Source organism: Jaculus jaculus, chromosome 8 (assembly GCF_020740685.1).
Source record: "Jaculus jaculus isolate mJacJac1 chromosome 8, mJacJac1.mat.Y.cur, whole genome shotgun sequence".
Lineage (NCBI taxonomy): Eukaryota > Metazoa > Chordata > Mammalia > Rodentia > Dipodidae > Jaculus > Jaculus jaculus.
Genome location: NC_059109.1, coordinates 4631472 through 4652472, shown reverse-complemented (window position 1 = coordinate 4652472; position 21001 = coordinate 4631472). Strand labels below are relative to the sequence as shown.

Sequence of the window (21001 nt, the reverse complement as noted above, 5' to 3'; positions counted from 1 at the left end):
GTTTTGAGCATAAATGGCCCAACATTGAGAGAGTTTTGTCAAACTGCTGGGCAAAAGTAACATCATCATATGGAAACTGTATTTTCTTAAAAACAGGCTGAAAGCTGGGCATGGTGCCCCATGCCTTTAATCCCAGCACTCAGGAGGCAGAGGTGGGAGGATTGCTGTGAGTTTGAGGCCAGACTGGGACTATAGAGTGAGTGCCAGGTCAGCCTGGGCTAGAGTGAGACTCTACCTTGAAAAACAGCAAAAATGTGCTGAGGGCTGAAAGGATGGCTTACCGGTTAAAGCACTTACCTGCGAAGCCAAAGAACCCGGGTTTGATTCCCCAGTACCCACATAAGCCAGATACACAAGGAGGCCCATGCGTCTGGAGTTCATTTGTGGTGGCTAGAGGCCCTGGCATACCCATTCTCTCTCTTGTCTGTCTCTTCTCTCTCTCTCCCTTTGCTTGCAAATAAATAAATGCAAATAAAATAAAAATGTTCTGAAAGCTAGATGCTGTGATCCCAGTGGCCGGAAGGCTAAGGCAGGAGGGTCATTGGAACCCCAGTGTGTAAGATCAGACTGTGTGACACAGCAAATCCTGTCAAGAACAAAATGACAGGAGTGGCAGGACACACCTATAATCCTAACTTGGGAGGTGGAGGCAGGAGGATCAAGAGTTCAATGTCATCAATAGTTACAGAATGAATTTGAGACCAACTGGGGTTACATAAAACTCTATCTCAACCGGGTATGATGCTGCACGCCCTAGATCCCAGCACTCACGAGACAGAGGTAGGAGGAGCATTGTGAGTTCGAGGCCAGCCTGGGACTACCTAATGAATTCCAGATCAGCCTGGGTTAGAGTGAGACCCTATTTCAAAAAATAAAAACAAATCTATCTTTTAAAATAAAAAAAGAAAAGCACTGAAGATCTAAATTTCTCAAAATTGTTTTTCATGTGATCTCTTCCCAACTCATCCAGGAATGATGCAAACGGACTGGGGCAGCCTGGGTTTCGGCCACAGATACAGGCCAAATTCCTTCCTATACGATGTGAAACGAAACGTGTACAATGAGGAGAACTTTCAGCAGGAGCACAGGCGGAGGGCCGTTTCCTCGGGGAACGTGGACATCGACATCACCACCTTCAGACACCACGTGCAGTGCCGGTGCGTGTTCAGCTGCCCTCTGGCCAGGCAGGACGGAAACCCAGCTCGGCTCCCTTGCTGCCTGCTTCTGCGTCCCCCCCTGAATTCCTGTCACCAACCCTGCTGCTTATTTTGTAAATTTAAAAACATACATTTTTTTGAGCTGGGCGTGGTGGCACACATCTTTAACCCCAGCACTCGGGAAACAGATAGGAGGATCGTGTGTGTTCAAAGGCCAGCCTGAGACTCCATAGTGAATTCCAGGTCAGCCTGGGCTAGAGCGAGACCCTGCCCTAAAAACAAAACAACAACAACAAAAAAGCAGTGAAACAAGTACAGTTTTTTGTTTTGTTTTTTGAGGCAGGGTTTTGCTTTAGCTCAGGCTGACCTGGAATTCATTATGTACTCTCAGGGTAGCCTCAAATTCATAACAATCCTCCTACCTCTGCCTTCCAAGTGCTGGGATTAAAGGCGTGTGCCATCACAACCAACATTATTTTTATTTATTGATTTACAAGCGGGAGGGGGGAAGAGAAAGAGAGAGAATGGACCCGGCAGGGCCTCTAGCCACTGCAAATGAACTCCAGTTGCATGTACCCTTTTGTGCATCTGGCTTTATATGGGGACTCGAATCCTGGGTTAGGCTTTGTAGGCAAGCGCCTTGACGGATGAGCCATTTCTCCTATTGCATGATTTCTTGCAGCATCTTGTGAACATAAACTTCGCATGCATTTTCTTAGTCTATTATCAGGTATTTGGTATAATAAAATGCTAACAGCTGGGGCTGGAGAAATGGATTAGTGTGGTTAAGGAGGTTGCCTGCGAAGCCTAAGGACTCAGGTTCAATTTCCCAGTGCCCACCTAAGCCAAATGCACATGGCTAGATATGGTAGCTAGAGGCCCTGGCATACCCATTCTCTCTCTTTGTCATAAATAAATAAAAATAATATATATATATTTAAAATGCCAACAGCAGGGCTGGAGAGATGGCTTAGCAGGTAAGGCGTTTGCTTGCAAAGCCAAATGACCCAGGTTCAACTCCCCAGGACCCACATAAGCCAGGTGCACCAGGGGCACATGCGTCTGGAGTTCCTTTGCAGTGGCTGGAGGCCCTGATGTGCCCATTCTCTGCCTCTTTCTGTCTCCTTCTCTCTCTCTCAAATAAATAAATGAAAAAATTTAAAAAGATATATAAATGCCAACAGCAGTTGCCCTGTGTTGTGCCTGTTCTGTCCTGGCTGTCACACACCCAATCACTCTCCTTAAATAAATGAGTCATAGGAAAAAAAAAAAATGCCAGCAGCTGAGTAGCTTATAGAGTAAAAGGTTTACTTAGCTCGTGGTTCTGGTAGCTACAGGGTAACAGTGTGAGTGGTGATGTCCTGCTGAGGACAGCCTGGTGGAGCCACAACCTGGCTGAGAAGCGGCAAGGTGACCAGCCGTGTGCAGAAACCGCCAAGGCTCGGTCGGGGTGGCTCGCCTTATCCTGTGCTTAGCGTGCTAGTGGAGTCTTTTTACTTTATTTATCTTGGGTTCTTTTCAAGGTAGGGTCTCAATCTAGCCCAGGCTGACTTAGAATTGGCTGGCCTCGAACTCATGGTGATCTCCTACCTCTACCTCCCATGTGCTGGGATTAAAGGCGGGCGCCACCATGCCTGGCTCAAGTCTTTTGTTTATGTTTTGGTTTTTCAAGGTCCAGGCTGACCCGGAATTCACTATGTAGTCTCAGGATGGCCTCGAACTCACAGCCATCCTCCTACTTCTGTGTCTCCAGTGTTGGGACTAAAGGCCTGTACCAGCACGCCTGGCTTCTGTTTTTACCATTTTGTTTGAGAGAGAGAGAGAGAGAGAGAGACTGGGCACACCAGGGCCTTCAGCCACTGCGAATGAACGTAGATGTGCGTCCCTTCCGCCGTGTGCATCTGCAACACTGCGTGCTTGCATCGCTGTGCATCTGGCTGTCGTGGGACCTAGAGATTCAAGCATGAGTTCCTATGCTTTGCAGGCAAGCGCCTTAACTGCTAAGCCACCTCTCCAGCCCTTGACCGTTTTTAAGTACGCAATGCAGTAGGGCTATTGACAGCCGCAAAAAAAAAAAAAAAAAAAAAAAAGTTTCACAACCTTCACCGCTGATTGCAAACCCTTCTCACCTCAAACAGCAACTCTGTACCCATGAGGCAATACCTCCCGGCGCCCACCCCACCCCCACCCCACAGCCTCTCCCCTCCTTTCCCTGCCCCTTCTGAACTCAAGCCCAGCCATGTGATGTTTGTCTTTGTGCGTCCAGCTTATTTCCCGCAGCACTGTGTCCCCAAGGTCCATCTCCACGCAGCGCTGTGGTGGCACATCTCCTGTGGCGGCTGAACAAGAACCCCCTGCGTGTACACGCCTCTCTTCCACGTTGGTCCGTCACTTTGTTGATAGCCCTTGGGTAGCTTCCACGTCCAGACTACGGTGCACGTGCTGCGGGGAATGCTGGCGCGGCCCGCCCCAGCCCTGTTCTGTTCATTCTTCAAGGAGCCCATCCAGTGACCCCGTGCTTAGCTTCCCTCATTTGTTTATTCTTTCTTTCTTTCTTTTCTTTTTTTTTTTCGACGTAGGGTCTCACTCTAGCTCAGGCTGACCTTTAATTCACTCTGTAGCCTCAGGGTGGCCTCGAACTCACAGCGATCCTCCTACCTCTGCCTCCCCCACTGCTGGGATTAAAGGGGTGCGCCACCACGCCCGGCTTTTTTCTGTTATCTTTTTCGAGGTGGGGTCTCCCTGTAGCCCAGGCTGACCTGGAACTCACTCTGTAGTCCCAGGCTTGCCTCTAACTCACAGCAATCCTCTTACCTCTGCCTCCCTAAATGTTGGGGTGACAAGCATGTGCCACCTCACTCTGCTGGAGTTGTTAAGCTGAGGGGCTGGCAAAGCATTTTCCACAGTGTTGGCACCACTTTAGGCTTTCCACCAGAAACGCACAAGGATTCCAATTTCACACAACTTCTCCAGAATTTGTTGTTTTCCCTTTTGAAATCATAGCCATCTTAGAAGAATAAAGTGGTATCTCATTGTGGTTTTTTGTTTTCGTTTTGCATTTTGCTTATGACTAAAGAGATGAACAATTTTCCGTGTGCTTGCTGATCATTTGTGGCTGTTTGAGAAAATGCCTATTCTTTTTCTTTATTCATTTAAATATTATGTCTTGTGTGGTTGAGTTTGGGGATTTCTTTGAATATTCTGGTTATTGAACTCCTATCTGATGTTTGACTTGTACAGATTTTACCCAATTCCTAAGTTTTCCTGGGTACACAATTTTTTTTTGTAGTTGTTTTGTTTGTTTTTTTTAGTTTTTCAAGGTAGGGCCTCCACTCTAGCCCAGGCTGACCTGGAATTTACTATGTACACTCAGGCTGGCCTTGAACTCACAGTGATCTGCCTATCTCAGCCTCCTGAGTGCTGGTATTAAAGGCATGAACCATCATGCCCAGATAAAACTTTTTAAATTAATTAGTTAGTTAGTTAATTAATTAATTATTTTGTTGTTTTCATTTTAGAGAGACAGAATTGGCAGGCCTCAGCCACTGCAATAGAACTCTAGAAGCTTGCGCCACCTAGTGGGCATGTGTAACCTTGGGCTTTTCTTACATTTGTGCCTGTCTCACGTTTGCTTATATGGGATCTGGAGAGGCGAACATGGGTCCTTAGGTCTCACAGGAAAGAGCCTTAACCACTAATCCATTTCTCCAACCCTACTTATTTATTTTAAAGAGAGGAGAGAGAAGAGTGAGAGAGAGCACTGGAGTGCCAGGGCCTCCAGCCACTGCAATTGAACTCCAGATGTGTGTGCCCCCATATATGCATGAGCCACCTTGCACAATTGCGTCACCTTGTGTGTCTGGCTTATGTGGGATCTAGAGAGTTGAACCCAGGTCCTTAGGCTTCACAGGCAAGCACCTTAACTGCTAAGCCATCTCTCCAACCCTACAAACTTTTTTATTGACATTTTTCAGACATATGTTTTTTGGTCATGATTTTCTCCCATTACTTTCTTTTGATGCCCCCATCTCTCTTCTGCTAAACCTATTCCTCTTTCCAACTAGTCTCTCTTCCAACTTGATATTTTTTCTCTCCTTCATCATCCATAGTGACATGTTTTCTTTTTTGTTTCTTTTTGTTTTTGAGGTAGGGTCTCACTCTAGCCCATGACCTGGAATTCCTTCTGTGGTTTTAGCACACTGATCCTCCTACCTCTGCTTCCTTAGTGCTAGGATTAAAGGTGTGCACTACCACACTCAGCCTCTTCTAAACTTTATTTTTATTTAAATTTTTTGTTTATTTTTATTTATTTATTTGAAAGTGACAGACAGAGAAAGAGGCAGATATATGGAGAGAATGAGCACACCAAGGCCTCCACCCTCTGCAAACGAACTCCAGACGCGTGCGCCCCCTTGTGCATCTGGCTAACGTGGGTCCTGGGGAATCAAGCCTCGAACCAGGATCCTTAGGCTTCACAGGCAAGCGCTTAACTGCTAAGCCATCTCTCCAGCCCTCTTCTAAACTTTAAACCAGAAAGCTGGCTCAGCTCAGTGTCTAAGAGTGCAGTCCCCAGGCCAACTGCCTGGTTTTGTAAGGTGCCTAGGAAAATGGGACACTAGATAAGTAGGTTTGGTTTGGTTTGTTTGTTTTATAATTTTTTCATTTCATCTTTTCCTTTTGGCAGAAAAATATCTTATCTCTTTCCTCCTTTTCTTCCTCTTAATTAGCAAATGCATTTACTCTCTTCCTTGTCAAGATGCCCCAGGTGCTTTCTCATCAACCCTTACATTACTTGTCTGTCTGTCTGTCTGTCTGAGACACTCTTATGTAGCCTAGGCTGGCCTCAAACTTGTTCTGGAACTGGCCGTGGTGGCGTACACCTTTTAATCCCAGCACTTGGGAGGCAGAGGTAGGAGGATCAGTGTGAGTTCGAGGACAGCCTGAGACTACATAATAAATTCCAGGTCAGCCTGAGCTAGAGTGAAACCCTACCTCAGAAAACAAAACAAAAACAACAACAAAAAAAAAATCCAGGGCAGGAGAGAAGGCTTAGCAGTTAAGGTGTTTGTTTACCTGCAAAGCCAAAGGATCCCAGTTCGACTCTCCAGGACCCAAGTTAGCCAGATGCACAAGGGGATGCATGCGTCTGGAGTTTGTTTGTTTGCAGTGGCTGGAGACCCTGGAATGCCCATCCTCTCTCTCTTTCAAATAAATAAATAAATAAATAAATAATATTTTTTTAAAAAGAATCCTGAAAAATAAAATCAAAATTTACATCCAGATGCCTTCATGTCCCCATCAGCTCAGCTTCTGTGGCTCTCCTTCCACCTCACCCCACGTCCAGTGTGTCTTTCCTTATGCCAAGGTGGCTGGTCCTCAGCCAAGTGGCACATGGCAAGGAGGGGGCTCTGCCCCAGGTGAGGGAACAGACCGTCCCAGTCTCATGTTCTGGGTTTGAGGCAGGTGGAGAGGGCTTGATCTGTCTAATTATGACTGTGCACCTGCCTCAAGCCCAGCCGCGCTCATAATAGCAGTGCGATGTTCCTTCCAGACCAATGGCCTTGCTCCTGGCTCCCGAGCAGAACCGAGCAGCTGTCAGAGGATACACAAAGGTAGCGGAGACTATAGGACACCAAGCCAGGAATCGGAGGACCTGGCGTCTAGCCCCGGCTCTGCTCACTCTCACGCCTGTGACCTTGGCAAAGTCGTGTTTGCTTACTTGGCCTTACGTACCTTAAAGATAATAACGCTTGTATTTGTAGCTGTCAGATATATATGAAAATAATTCTTTTGCTTGGCTAGAGTGAGACCCTCCCTCAAAACAAAAAGCATAACTAAAATACTCATGGGTCAGATGATCCTCTTGCTTCAGCCTCCTGAGTAGCTGGGGCTACAGGTATGTTGTCCCCTCACTCAGCTTATTGTCTTTTTTGTTTTATTTTATTTTATTTTTTTCCAGGTAGGGTTTCGCTTTGGGCCAAGCTGACCTGGAATCCACTACGTAGTCTCAAGGTTGGCCTCAAACTCACAGTGATCCTCCTACCTCTGCCTCCCAAGTGCTTTTCATGCAGCTTTTTTTTAAAATTTTTTATTTATTTATTTGAGAACGACAGACACAGAGAGAAAGACAGAGGGAGAGAGAGAGAGAGAATGGGCGCGCCAGGGCTTCCAGCCACTGCAAACGAACTCCAGACGCGTGTGCCCCCTTGTGCATCTGGCTAACGTGGGACCTGGGGAACCGAGCCGCGAACCGGGGTCCTTAGGCTTCACAGGCAAGCGCTTAACCGCTAAGCCATCTCTCCAGCCCTCATGCAGCTTTTGACACTGTTTTTTTTTTTTTATTTTTTGTTTGTTTTTGAAACAGTGTGTCATATATTCCAGACTGGACTCTAATTTGCTATGTAGCTGAAGATGGCCTCGAACCTCTAATTCTCTTGCCTTTACCTTTCAAGTGCTAGAATTCCAGGTGCACTCTACCATGGTGGGTTTATGTGGTGCTGGGAATTGAACCCAGGGTTCTGTGCATGTTAAGCACTCTACCAACTGAGCTATATCTTCAGCCCCCAGAAATTTCTTTTTGGTGGAAAAACATTGTGTTCAAAGTAGAATATTTAGCAATATCCCTGGCCTCTACCCCTACATGCCAGTCAGGAGAATTAAAAATATCTTCAGATACTTTCTAGATGTTCCCTGGGGAACAAAATTGTTCCTTGTTGAAAGCCACAGAGTTAAAAGGTTAATAAGAACTTTAAAAGTATGTGAAGTAGGGGCTGGAGGGATGGCTTAGCAGTTAAGGTGTTTGCCTGCAAAGCCAAAGGCCCTCAGTTCGATTCCCCAGGACCCATGTAAGCCAGATGTACAAGGGGGCGCATACATGTAGCCGGGTGTGATGGTGCAAACCTGTAATCCCAGCACTTGGGAGGCAGAGGTGGGAGGATCGCCACGTAGTAAAGTGCTTGCCTGGGAAGCCCCCAGAACCTATGTAAACCTGAATGCACAAGGTAATGCATGTGTCTGCAGTTTGTTTGCAGTGTCTTTGGGTCCTGGAGCTCCCATTCACTTCCTCTCTCTATCTGCCTCTTTCTCTCTCTAAGAAATAAAATAGACTATACTTCATCAAAAACAAACCAAAAAAGTATTTTCTCCCCTCCTACAGTTCACAAAGAATTTTCTTTCTTTCTTTCTTTCTTTTTTTTTTTTTTTTTGGTTTGAGCCACCACACCCGGCCTCCAGTACTTTCTTTACATGACTTACTTGTGCACAAAACTCCACATTCTATATTTTTTGTAACTCTTCATATAGAGTCAATATTTAGTGAAAACACTACCATTTGGGAATCACATGAAGGAGATTCCCACCACCTCATGTCTCAATAAACACAAACTGACTCCCCCCCCCCGGTTTTGGGGTTTCCTTTTTTGGTGTTTTGAGGTAAAGTCTCACTCTAGTCCAGACTGACCTGGAATTCACTCTGTTGTCTCAGGGTGGCCTCGAACTCATGGTGATTCTCCTACTTCTGCCTCCTGAGTGCTGGGATTAAAGGCGTGCGCCACCATGTCTGGCTTAGACTGCCCTTAAGAAGTTCATGTTCAACTAGAAGAAACAGGCATGCTTGACTCTTTCCAAACATTTGATAAAAACACCAAACTAGAAAGGGGTGTGGTGCTACACACCTTTAAAAAAAAAAAATCCCAGCACTTAGGAGGCAGAGGTAGGAGGATCACCGTGAGTTCGAGGCCACCCTGAGACGACAGAGTGAATTCCAGGTCTGTCTGAGTTAGAGCAAGACCCTACCTCAGAAAACAAAACAACAACAAAAACAAACACAGAACTAACTGTACATTGGGCATGTGAGTTTCAGTTCTTGCCAGAAACACCCTGGTTCTTGACAATGATTTTGTTCACCAGGGAATATTTCTCAATACCTGGAGATATTTATGGTTGTCCCAACCAGGGAGGAAGGAGAGACTGCTTGCTGACAGACATTGCGTGCTCAGAGGCCATGGACACCATGATACACCCTGCCACACACAGGACAGACACACAACAAAGCATGATGTGGCCCAGTATGTCAAAATGTCAACAGTGGGGCTGGAGAAATGGCTTAGCAGTTAAGGTGCCTGCCTGCAAAGCCTAGGGACCCAGGTTCGATTCCCCGGTACCCATGTAAACCAGAAACACCAAGGTGGCATATGCATCTGGAGTTCTTTGCAGTGGCTGGAGGTGTGCCCATTCTCTCTCGTAAATAAATAAATAAAACTTTAAAAAAAAAATGTCAACAGTGCTGATGGGAAACGGCTGTCAGGAACCACGGTTGGGCGCTGTGTCTTCACTGAGCCGTGGCTTCTCTGTGGAGAACTAATCCGGGGTCTGTTTTCCTTTCTCCCAGCTGCTCATGGCACAAGTTCCTGAAGTGCATGCTGACGATCTTTCCCTTCCTAGAATGGATCTGTCTGTATCGGTTCAAGGACTGGCTTCTCGGAGACTTACTTGCTGGTATAAGTGTTGGTCTTGTTCAAGTGCCCCAAGGTAAGGCAGCACCAAGGCCCTCTCACCCAACAGATAATCTGTCAGCTGCCCACTTGCACACAGTGAAGTTGCCTCTTCTGGACGCACAGAAAGAAAGCAGATGACTGCAGTCAAGTCATCGTTATGTTTCCTTAACTCCCAGAGTCCTATGCCTCCTGCCCCAAGGATGGTTCCAAAAAGTTTAGTTGAGTTTAGATGTAAGGACACTCCCAGGAAATTTGCAACATCCCCTCCTGGTCTCTCTCTTTTTTTTTTTTTTCTCCTTCACTTGTGAATTCACACCTGTGACTACAATAGCACTCAGGTGACATTTGTTTAGCTCAGAAATGTGAGTGCAGGCTACAGAAATGGCTAAGCGTTAAGGCACTTGCCTGAAAAACCTAATGACTCAAGTTCCATTCCCCAGTCCTCACATAAAGCCAGATGCATAAAGTGGCATACGCATCTGGAGTTCATTTGTAGTGGCTTGAAGCCCTGGCATGCCCATCCTCTCTCTGTCTCTCTGTGTCTGTCTGTCTCTGCTTGCAAACAAATATTTTTTAAGTTTAGAGAGGCTATTAGATTAAGAGAAGGAAAGAGGAGAAAGATTAGAGCTCCTGCCCACAAGAAGGCAGGAGAAGCTTAGAGGATCCTAAAATAATATTAAAAAAAAAAAAAAGATCTCCTCTAGGATGGAGCTTAGTGACTAAGGCACTTGTTTGCAAAGCCAAAGAAGCCAGGTTCGGATTCCCAGGACCACCTAGAGTTAGATGCACAAGGTGGTGCTTGTGACTGGAGCTTATTTGCTGTGTCTGGAGGCCCTGTCATGCCCATTTTTTTTCTCTCTCTCAAATAAATAAAATATATTTTAAAAAAATGAAGCCAGGCATGGTGGCACATGCCTTTAATCCCAGCACTTGGGAGGCAAAGGTAGGAGGATCTCTATGAGTTCAAGGCCACCCTGAGAATACATAGTGAATTCCAGGTCAGCCTGGGCTAGAATAAGACCCTACCTGGGGGGGGGGGAAAGAACTAAGGGAGGTAGAGAGATGGCTCAGTGGTTAGGACACTTGCTGGCAACCTAACGTCCGGGGTTTGATTCCCCAGTACCCACATAAAGCCAGGTGTAAAGTGGCACTTACAACTGGATGCACAAACTGGCATATGCATCTGGAGTTTGTCTGCAGTGGCTAGAGACACTGGCGTGCCCATTCTCTCTGTCTGTCTCTTTTCTCCCCATCTCAATCTCTCTCTCTGCTTTCAAATAAATCAATTTTAAATTTATTTTATCTATTTGATAAAGAGAGAAAGAGGCAGAATAGGTGTGCCAGGGCCTTCAGCCACTACAAACAAACTCCAGGCATATGGGCCACCTTGTACATCTGGCTCACATTGGTCCTGGGGAATGAAGCCTGGGTCCTTGGGCTTTATAGGCAAGTGCCATAACTGCTAAGACACTCCGCCAGCCCAGTAATTTTTTTTTTTTTTTTTTTTTTACAGAAAGGGTCCTTGGACTGGAGAGATGACTTAGCAGTTTAGGCACTTGCCTGGGAAGCCTAAGGACCCAGGTTTCATTCCCCAGAACACACATAAACTAGATGCCCATAGCACACGCATCTGGAGTTCATTTGCAGTGGCTGGAGGCTCTACATGCCCATTCTCTCTCTCTCTCTAATTAAATGAAAATAAAATAGAGTCTGGTGTATTAGCACCTGCCTTTAATCCTGGCACTCAGGTGGAAGAGGTAGGAAGATTGAGTTTAAGGCCACCCTGAGACTACACAGTGAATTCCAGATCAGCCTGGACTAGAGTGAGACCCTGCCTCAAAATAAATAAATAAATAAATGAATAAATAAATAAATAAAATATACAAAAGTCCTAATTAAGATCTGTATGCTCAGAGCTACAGTTCTCACCATACATATACATATATATATATATAGAGAGAGAGAGAGAGAGAGAGAGACAGAGAGAGAGTGAGTCTAAGTAGTCTTTATGGTTTTTCTTTCTTTTCTTTTTTTTTTTTGTTTGTTTGTTTTTCAAGGTAGGGTCTCACTCTAGCTCAGGCTGACATGCAGTTCACTCTATAGTCTCAGGCTGGCCTTGAACTCACAGCAATCCTCCTACCTCTGCCTCCCAAGTGCTGGGATTAAAGATTAAAGGCATGTGCCACCACGCCTGGCTATTTATGGTTTTTCTTAAGATGATTTTTAAAAACCAGGCTCCATTTTATCGCTGATTTGAATTATCTTGCTTTTCAGGCCTGACTCTGAGTTTACTGACAAGGCAACTTATTCCCCCTCTCAATATCACTTATGCCTCCTTCTGCACCTCAGTCATTTATGTAATTTTCGGATCATGTCATCAAATGTCCATTGGTGAGTTCAGTACTGGAACCATATGAAGTGGGTGACACTTCTGCCTCGATCATCTACTCACTGCTAAGAAGCCTGTGCATTTTTAGTAGCTGTAAGAAAATACCTGAGGCCAAGTGTGGTGGCGCATGCCTTTAATCCCAGTGCTTGGGGGGCTGAGGTAGGCTCACTGTGAGCTCAGGGCCTCTCTGACACTACATAGTGAGTTCCGGGTCAGCCTGGGCTAAATCTAGACCCTTACCTCAAAAAAGAGGGGGGGGCTGGTGAAATGGCTTAGCAGTTAAGCGCTTGCCTGTGAAGCCTAAGGACCCTCGTTTGATTCCCCAGGACCCATGTAAGCCAGATGCACAAGGGGGCGCACACGTCTGGAGTTTGTTTGCAGTGGCTAAAGGCCCTGGTGTGCCCATTCTCTCTTTCTCTCTCAAATAAATAAATAAATAAATAAAATATTTTTTAAAATAGGTGAGACTGAGGAGATGGCTCAGCAGTTAAGGCACTTGCCTGCAAGCCTAAGGACCTGGGCTCAATTCTCCAGCACGTACATAAAGCCAGATACCAAGGTGGCACATGCATCTGGAGTTCGTTTGCAGTGGCTAGAGGCCATGGCACACCCATTCCCTCTGTCTGTGTGTCTGTTTCTCTCTCTCTCTCTCTTCAGGTCTCTCTCTCCTCTTTCAAAAAATTAAATTAAATTAAATTTTTTTAAATGCCTGATGTCGGGCATGGTGGTGCACGCCTTTAATCCCAGCACTTAGGAGGCAGAGGTAGAAGGATCACTGTGAGTTCAAGGCCAGCCTAGGACTACAGACTAAGTTCACGTCAGCCTGGGCTACAGTAAGACCCCACTTCAAAATACAAAGCAAGTGTTGGTGGTATAGTGGTGAGCATAGCTGCTTTCCAAAATACAAAGCAAGTTGGGCGTGGTGGCGCACGCCTTTAATCCCAGCACTCGGGAGGCAGAGGTAGGAGGGTTACCATGAGTCCGAGATCACCCTGAGACTACATAGTGGATTCAAGGTCAGCCTGAGCCAGAGTGAGAGACCCTACCTCAAAAAAAAAAAAAAACAAAGCAAAGCAAAACAAAACAAATACCTCAGCAGATCACCTTGAAGGAGGAAAGGTTTATTTTGGCTCATGGATTCAGAGTTTTCAGTCCATTGTCTTCATCTTCTTCTCCTTCTTCTTTTTAAAGGCAATATTGCAGACTTAAATCAAAACACATTTTACATATATATTTCGAGGTAGGGGCTCACTCTAGCTCAGGCTGACGTGGAATGCACTCTACAGTCTCAGGGTGGCGTCGAACTCAGAGCGATCCAGGCATGCGCCACCATGGCCGGCTAATTATTTATTTTGAGAGAGAAAGAGGGGAAGGGTGCAGATGCAGAGAGAGACCGGGCACTCGGGGACCTCCAGCCCCGAAAGCACACTTCAGACGCATACAGCCCCTCGCGCACTGGGCTCACGTGGGTCCTGGGCGGGCGACCCCGGGCCCTCTGCCCAGCGCTGGGCCCCGCCCGCCTGGGCTCTCAGCTCGCTGGCATCTGTGTCCACAGGCCCCTTCTTCCTGGTGAGCGCTCTGCTGATCGACGTCCTGAAGGAGAGCCCGTTCAACAGCGGCCACCTGATCATGGGGACCTTCGTCAAGGATGACTTTTCCCTCCCCGCCTACTTCATCAACTACAACAAGTCCCTGAGCGTCGTGGCGACCACAACCTTCCTGACCGGGATCATTCAGGTGGGACCCGCGCCCCGGATTTGGACGCGAGCTGACCCCCAGCAGGAGGCGCTGTTGCGGGGCGGTGGAGGCAGAACCTTCAGGAGGGGCAGCTGCTGGGCAGGAAGACCACTTCCGAGCGATGCCCGGACGTCTGGAGGGGAGGGACTCTGTTGCACGCTTCTGCTGCCGTGGAGATGCCTGCTGCCGTGCCTTCCCCCTCTGCATGGAGGGTGTGTACCCTCAGTGAGCCAAAACAGACCTTTCCTTCTTTCAATTGCTGTTTGTTAGATATCAGTTCACAGCAATAAGGAAGTAACTAACACAGGCTATAAGCAGAGCCCACCTTAAAAAAATTTTTTTAAATATTTTATTTTTATTTATTTATTTATTTGACAGAGAGAGAGAGGGAGAGAGAGAGAGAGAATGGGCACACCAGGGCCTCCAGCCACGGCAAACAAACTCCAGAGGCACGCACCACCTTGTGCATCTGGCTTACCTGGGTCATGGGGAACCGAACCTGGATCCTTTGGCTTTGCTGGCTGACACCTTAACCGCTAAGCCATCCCTCCAGCCTTAAAAATTTTTTTGTTTATTTTATATATGTTATTGTCAGGTTATACTGTTTTATCCCCTAGCTCCTGGGATAGTGGGGGAACAATGCCTCAGGGTATTCCTGCCCACTCGGATGCGCTCACAGTCTTTCCGCCCTCTCTTCTGCAATGTTCCCTGAGACCCGGCAGGCCCGCTGGCAGTCTGATTCGGAGTTGAGCTCTGCATTTCTGCTCTGATGACTTTGATGGATCACGCTGCCTGTCCCTGCCACTCTGGAGCTGGTTGTCAGGCGGGCAGTAAGAGCAGTGTTCAGGTTACAGCTTCCTCTTGTAGTTTTTCCTGGACCCCGGCAGAAGTGGTAGAGGTGGCACCTTGTGGTGGGCGGGTGGTTATCTTCCTATTGTATTAATGGATCTTGGTTCTCCTCCATTTTCGCTGCCATCGTGGAGCCTCCCCTGGTTTGTTCCCTCCCAGAGAGCTGCAATAGAACGGGGTCTAGCCCTGGCACTCAGCCCTGTCTCACCCAGAGCCCCACTTTACTTGCTCCTATGATCCATTGCACATGTCTAGAACTGCAGTCATTTATATCTGGAGCACTTTGTAGGATGTGTGGCTAGGCTGTCCCCTCAAAAACAAATCTTTTCATCCTCAGAAACTGTCACCACTGATGTAGAACACAACTTTCTCATCAACCATTTCTCAAAGAAGGACCAGTGGCCCCACCCTTTTTGTTTATTTGTTTGTTTCGAGGCAGGGCCTCACTCCCAGGTTGACCTGGAATCTACTATGTAATCTCAGGCTTGCCTCGAAATCACAGTGATCATCCTACCTCTGCCTCTCCAAGTGCTGGGATTAAAGGTGTGTGCCACCACACCTGGCAGGAAGTAAATTTTGTTGTTGTTGTACTTTTTTTAAAAAATTATTTATTTATTTATTTTTAAATTTTTATTAGCATTTTCCATTATTATAAAAAATATGTTAATTCCCTCCCTCCCCCCCACACTTTCCCCTTTGAAATTCTATTCTCCAACATATTACCTCTCCATCACAATCATTGTACTTACATATATACAATATCAACCTATTAAGTATGCTCCTCCCTTCCTTTCTCAGGAAGTAAATTTAAAAAAAAATATTTTATCTATTTATTATTACACAACATAGTGAATTCCAGGTCAGCCTGGGCTAGAGTGAGACCCTACCTTGAAAAACAAAACAAACAAAAATGAGGTGCACACTTATAGCAATCCTCCCACTGCTGCCTCCTGAGTCAACCGTGTGCGCCATCATGCCTGGCTCTTAAAAAAATGTTTTTACTATTGATCATCCAAACAAACTCAACAGCCATCTGAGAGAAAATATTTTAAACTTTTTGTTGTTTTGTTTTTTCAAGTTAGGGTCTTGCTCTAGCCCAGGCTAACCTTGAATTCACTCTGTATTCTCAGCGTAGCCTCAAACTCATGGCAGTCCTCCTACCTCTGCCTCCCAAGTGCTGGGATTAAAGGCATGTGCCACCATGCCCAGTTTAAACACACACACACACACACACACACACACACACACACACATATATATATATGTATATATATATATATACATATATATATATGTGTGTGTGTGTGTGTGTGTTGTTGTTGTTGTTGTTGTTTGCTTGCTTATTTGTTTGTTTTTCGAAGTAGGGTCTCACTCTAGCCCAGGCTGACCTGGAATTCATTGTCGTCTCAGGGTGGCCTCGAACTCATGGAGGTCCTCCTACCTCTTCCTCCCAAGTGCTGGGATTAAAGGCGTGCGCCATCGTGCCTGGCTTAAACATGTTTTTTAAAGATGCATAGCTCCTGAAAAATGACACTGGAAGTTGTCCTCCAGCCATACCCACACCTGCACCCTGCACACAGCCACATACTCACACGTGCCAGCACATAAGCCCACCTGCTGTGCATGACATAATTAGAGAAAGAGGCATAAAGGTGCTGGGGGTGAAGCTCGGTTGGCGCAGCGCTTAGCGTCCAGCACGCATTAAGCCCTGGGTTCCAGCCCCAGCATGTAGGTGGGGTACGGTGCTCCCACACCCTGTCATCCAAGGTCTTGTTAGTGGGGAGGGGGGAGCGGCAAGAGGATCAGAAGTTCGAGATCCTCCTCAGCTGCATAGTGAAACGGGGCCCACCGGGACTACCCGAGAAGCTGTCTTAGTAGACAGACAGGAACAGGTTAATGAGACAGGACAGAGAGGAAGTAAGTAAATGATAGCTGCACACTCCCCAAATTTAGGGACATAACTAGACTCAATGAGCTGAGAAAAATCTTCTTTCCTTCCTCCCTCCCTCCCTCCCTCCCTCCCTCCCTCCCTCCCTCCCTCCTTTCTTTCTTTCTTTCTTTCTTTCTTTGAGATAGAGACAGAGAGAAGAGGCAGAGAGAGAGAATGGGCACACCAGGGCATCCAGTCAGTGCAAACGAACTCCAGACACTTGCGCCCCCTAGTGGCCATGTTGACCTTGCTACTGCCTCACCTTTGCGTCTGGCTTGCTTGGCACACATGGGTCCTTAGGCTCATAGGCAAGCGCATCTCTACAGCTGGGGAAAAACTTTTGACAAAATCCAATATCCTTTCATAATAAAAGCTCTGAAAAGGGAATGCTCAGCACTGAAACATCTGTCACACCTTCCAACGCCCAAGATCCATTGCAGAAGAATGTAAGAGCCAAAGGAAGAATAGGATTCCTTACAATGCACTCTTCCAGATACAAAATGGCCTGGATAACCATGACCTCACAGTGCCTGGCACTACCTACACAAGACCAGAACAATAGGAGGAAAAGAGGATGTCATCAAAATAAAAGAGAGCTGGGCATGGCAGCACACGCCTTTAATCCCAGCACTTGGGAGGCAGAGGGAGGAGGATCGCTGTGAGTTCAAGGCCATCTTGAGAGTACATAGTGAACTCTAGGTCAGCCTGGGATACACCGAGACCCTACCTCAAAAAGCCAAGTAAAATAAAATAAAATGATAATAATAAAAGAGACTGATTGAGGGGGGAGGCGATATGATGGAGAGGGGAGTTGTGAAAGGGAACGTGAGGAGGGAGAGAATTATCATAATTTATTGTCTATAATTATGGAAGTTGTCAATTAAAATAAATAAAGCCGGGCATGGTGGTGCGCGCCTTTAATCCTAGCACTTGGGAGGCAGAGGTAGGAGGGTCGCCATGAGTTTGAGGCCACCCCTGAGACTACACAGTGAATTCCAGGTCAGTCTGGACTAGAGTGAGAACCTAACTTTGAAAAACAAAAATAAAAACAACAACAAAAGCTCTGAAGAGGTCCGGGCATGGTGGCACACACCTTTAATCCCAGCACTCAGGTGGCAGAGGTAGGAGGATCACCGTGAGTTCCAGGCTACCCTGGAACTGCAGAGTGAGATCCAGTCCAGTCTGGGCTAGAGTGAGACCCTACTTTGAAAAAAATCAAAAGATAAGATATTTTGGTTTTCTTTTCCTCCTGAACCCCCTGCAGCTGTCGATGGGCATGGTCGGGGTGGGCTTCATGGCCACGTACCTTCCAGACGCCGTGGTCAACGCCTTCCTGGCTGCGGTGGCGCTGCACATCATCCTGGCCCAGATAACCTGCATCTTTGGGATTATGATCAGTTTCCACGCCGGGCCCATCTCCTTCTTCTACGTGAGTAAACTCGACCCTCCCTCCCCCCTGACTTCAAACACCCCTCTTGAAGCCTCCAAAGAGAAGTGGGCCCAAGTGGAAGACCCCTGCCCAGCCCCAAAGGAGAAGGGAGATACTGCTGGTGGGCAGTTCAGCCGAGAGTCCCAGAAATAACTCCATCTCTTGGAGGGCTGGGGTCACAGTCACATGCAGAAGCCAGCCGGATGACACTCTCGAATATAGTAGCCACTCTAGCCTGGCCTTTGAGCTAAGGTCGTTTGGGTTAATTTCTTCTTGTTTTTGTTTTTCAAAGGAGGGGTTCTCTCTATCCCAGGCTGACCTGCAATTATGTAGTCTCAGGATGGCCTTGAAGTCATGGCAGTCCTCCTACCTCAGTCTCCCAAGTGCTGGGATTAAAAGCATGTGCCCCCTCACCTGGATTAAAATTTTTTTTTTATTATTTTTTGGTTTTTCGAGGTAGGGTTTCACTCTAGTCCAGGCTGACCTGGAACTCACTATGTAGTCTCAGGGTGACCTACAACTCACTGTGATCCTCCTACCTCTGCTTCCCGAGTGCTGGGATTAAAGACATGTGCCACCACACTCGGCTAAATTTTTTGAAATATATTTAATTAATTAATTCATTTGAGAGAGAGAGAAAGAGGCACAGAGAGAGAATGGAAGAGAGAGAGAATGGGCATACCAGGGCCACTCCAGCCACTGCAAACAAACTCCAGATGCATGCGCCCCCTTGTGTGCATCTGGCTTACGTGGGTCCTGGAAAATCGAACCGGGATCCTTTGGCTTTGCAGGCAAGCACCTTAACCGCTAAGCCATCTCTCCAGCCCAAATTTTATAATATGTTTTATTTGTTTTACTTGAGAGAGAGGAAGACAGACGGATAGAGGCAGAATGGATGTGCCAGGACCTCTAGCCATGGCAAATGGACTTCAGGCGCATGTGCCACCTTGTGTGTCCGGCTTACATGGGTTGTTGGGAATAGAACCTGGCTTCTTAGGCTTCTCAGAAAAGCGCCTTAACTGCTTAGCCACCTCTCCAGCCCCTGCGTTAAAATTTGATACTGAGGCTAGGGAGATGACTCAGCAGTTAAAGGAGCTTGCTTGCAAAGGCTGACCACCTGGGTTCATCTCCCCAGTACCCACCTTAAGCCAGATGCACAAAGTGGTACATGCATCAGAAGTTTGTTTGCAGCAGCAAAAGGCGGTAGTGTACCCATATTCATTCTCTCTCTTTCTTGTTTGCAAATAAATCAAATAATAAAGATATTAAGCATGAAGCGACTATAACACAGTTCTCCCTGTCACGTGCCTCAGAGCCAGCCTGTGTCCTGAAACGCATGAAGGGCGTTAAGTCACCCCTGAATGTGAAATTGAAACCAAAACGCAGTGAAAGGACATATCTGGCCTGGGCAAGTCAACAAGGAGGCGGTTAATAATAGAGCCCTTAGGTCGCGTCCATTCCATTGCAACAATGTATCTTCTCTCCTAGTTGAACATTGCTGTCTCTTTCACTATCTCCTTTTCAACTTCAAGACAGTATCAATGGATGGGAGATAACTCAGTTAGAAAATCATTTGCCTCACAAGAACTTGAGTTTGATCTCCAAAACCCACTTAATGAAGGGCAGATAAGGGGTTGGAGAGACTGCTCATTGGTTAAGGCTCTTGCCTGCAATACCTAATGACCTAAGTTCAGTTCCCCAGTACCCAGAAGCGCAATGTGGTGCATGCATCTGGAGCTTGTTTGAAGTGGCTGGAGGCCCAGGCGCACTTATTCTCATTCTCCCACTCTCTCCTTTAAATGTTTTAAAAAGGCAAATGGGCTGGAGGGATGGCTTAGCGGTTAAGGCACTTGCCTGCAAAGTCAGAGGACCAAGGTTCAATTCCCCAGAACCCACATTAGCCAGATGCACAAGGGGGTGCATCCATCTGGAGTTGATTTGCAGTGGCTGGAAGCCCTGGCGTGCCCATTCTCACTCTTGCTCTCTCTCTCATTCTCTGACTGTAATGAATAAATAAAAATAATAAATAAATAAATAAGGCAAACAGAGAAGGTAACTCTATAGGTAAAGTGCTTGCCTTATAAGCGTGAAGAACTGAGTTTGACTCCCAAAACTCACATGACAAAAAGCAGAGCATGATGTCACACATTTGTAAGCCCATTGTTGAGGAGGCAGATCCCTGGGGCTTGCTGGTCAACCAGTCTGGCCTACTCAGAGTTCTAGGCTAATAAGACACCTGTCTCTAAAAAAAGTGGACCTTGCTGGGTATGGTGGTACACACCTGTAATCGCAGCACTCGGGAGGCAGAGTGTTGCAGTCCGGTTCACATTGCTGGTAGAAATCACCCAACCAAGAGCAGCTTCTGGGAAAAAGAGATTTATTTTGGCTTACAGGCTCGAGGGGAAGCTCCACGATGGCAGGGGAAATCGATGGCATGAGCAGAGGGTGGACATCACCCCCTGGCCAACATAAGGTGGACCACAAGCAACAGGAGGGTGTGCCAAACACTGGCATGGGGAAACTGGCTGTAAAGCCCATAAGCCCGCTCCCAACAATACACTCCCTCCAGGAGGCATTAATTCCCAAATATCCATCAGCTGGGAACCTAGCATTCAGAACACCTAAGTTTATGGGGGGTACCTGAATCAAACCACCACACAGAGGTAGGAGGATCACCATGAGTTTGAGGCCACCCTAAGACTACATAGTAACTTCCAGGTCAGCCTGAGCCAGAGTGAGAAAAAAAGAGAGAGGGAGAGAGAGAGAGAGAGAGAGAGAGAGAGAGAGAGAGGGAGAAGGAGGAGGAGGAGGAGGAGGAGGAGGAAAGGAAGGAAGGAAGGAATTGAAAAAGGAAGGAAGGAAAGGAAGATAGAAAGAAAGAAGCAGAGACAGTGAGAACGAGGGAAAGGAAGAAAGGAGGGGAAGATGATTAACAGCTCCCCCACAGCCCCAGAGGCTGCTCTCAGCATTCTAGTAAAGTCCATGAAGAGCCTGGGGCCCAGCAACTCTCCTTTC

At 46.8% G+C, this 21001-nt stretch overlaps 1 protein-coding gene across 2 annotated transcripts in view; it reads left to right on the top strand.

Annotated features, from left to right (window-relative positions):
• Slc26a8 (solute carrier family 26 member 8) overlaps positions 1-21001 on the top strand; it is a 63988-nt gene that overhangs the window by 4778 nt on the left and 38209 nt on the right. For both annotated transcript variants that reach the window (XM_045156788.1, XM_045156789.1), the window contains exons 2-6: positions 971-1157; positions 9547-9686; positions 11927-12043; positions 13597-13778; positions 17822-17986. In XM_045156788.1, the coding sequence (XP_045012723.1) occupies positions 973-1157; positions 9547-9686; positions 11927-12043; positions 13597-13778; positions 17822-17986 (789 nt within the window). In that variant the 5' untranslated portion in view covers positions 971-972. The remainder of the gene's footprint in view (positions 1-970; positions 1158-9546; positions 9687-11926; positions 12044-13596; positions 13779-17821; positions 17987-21001) is intronic.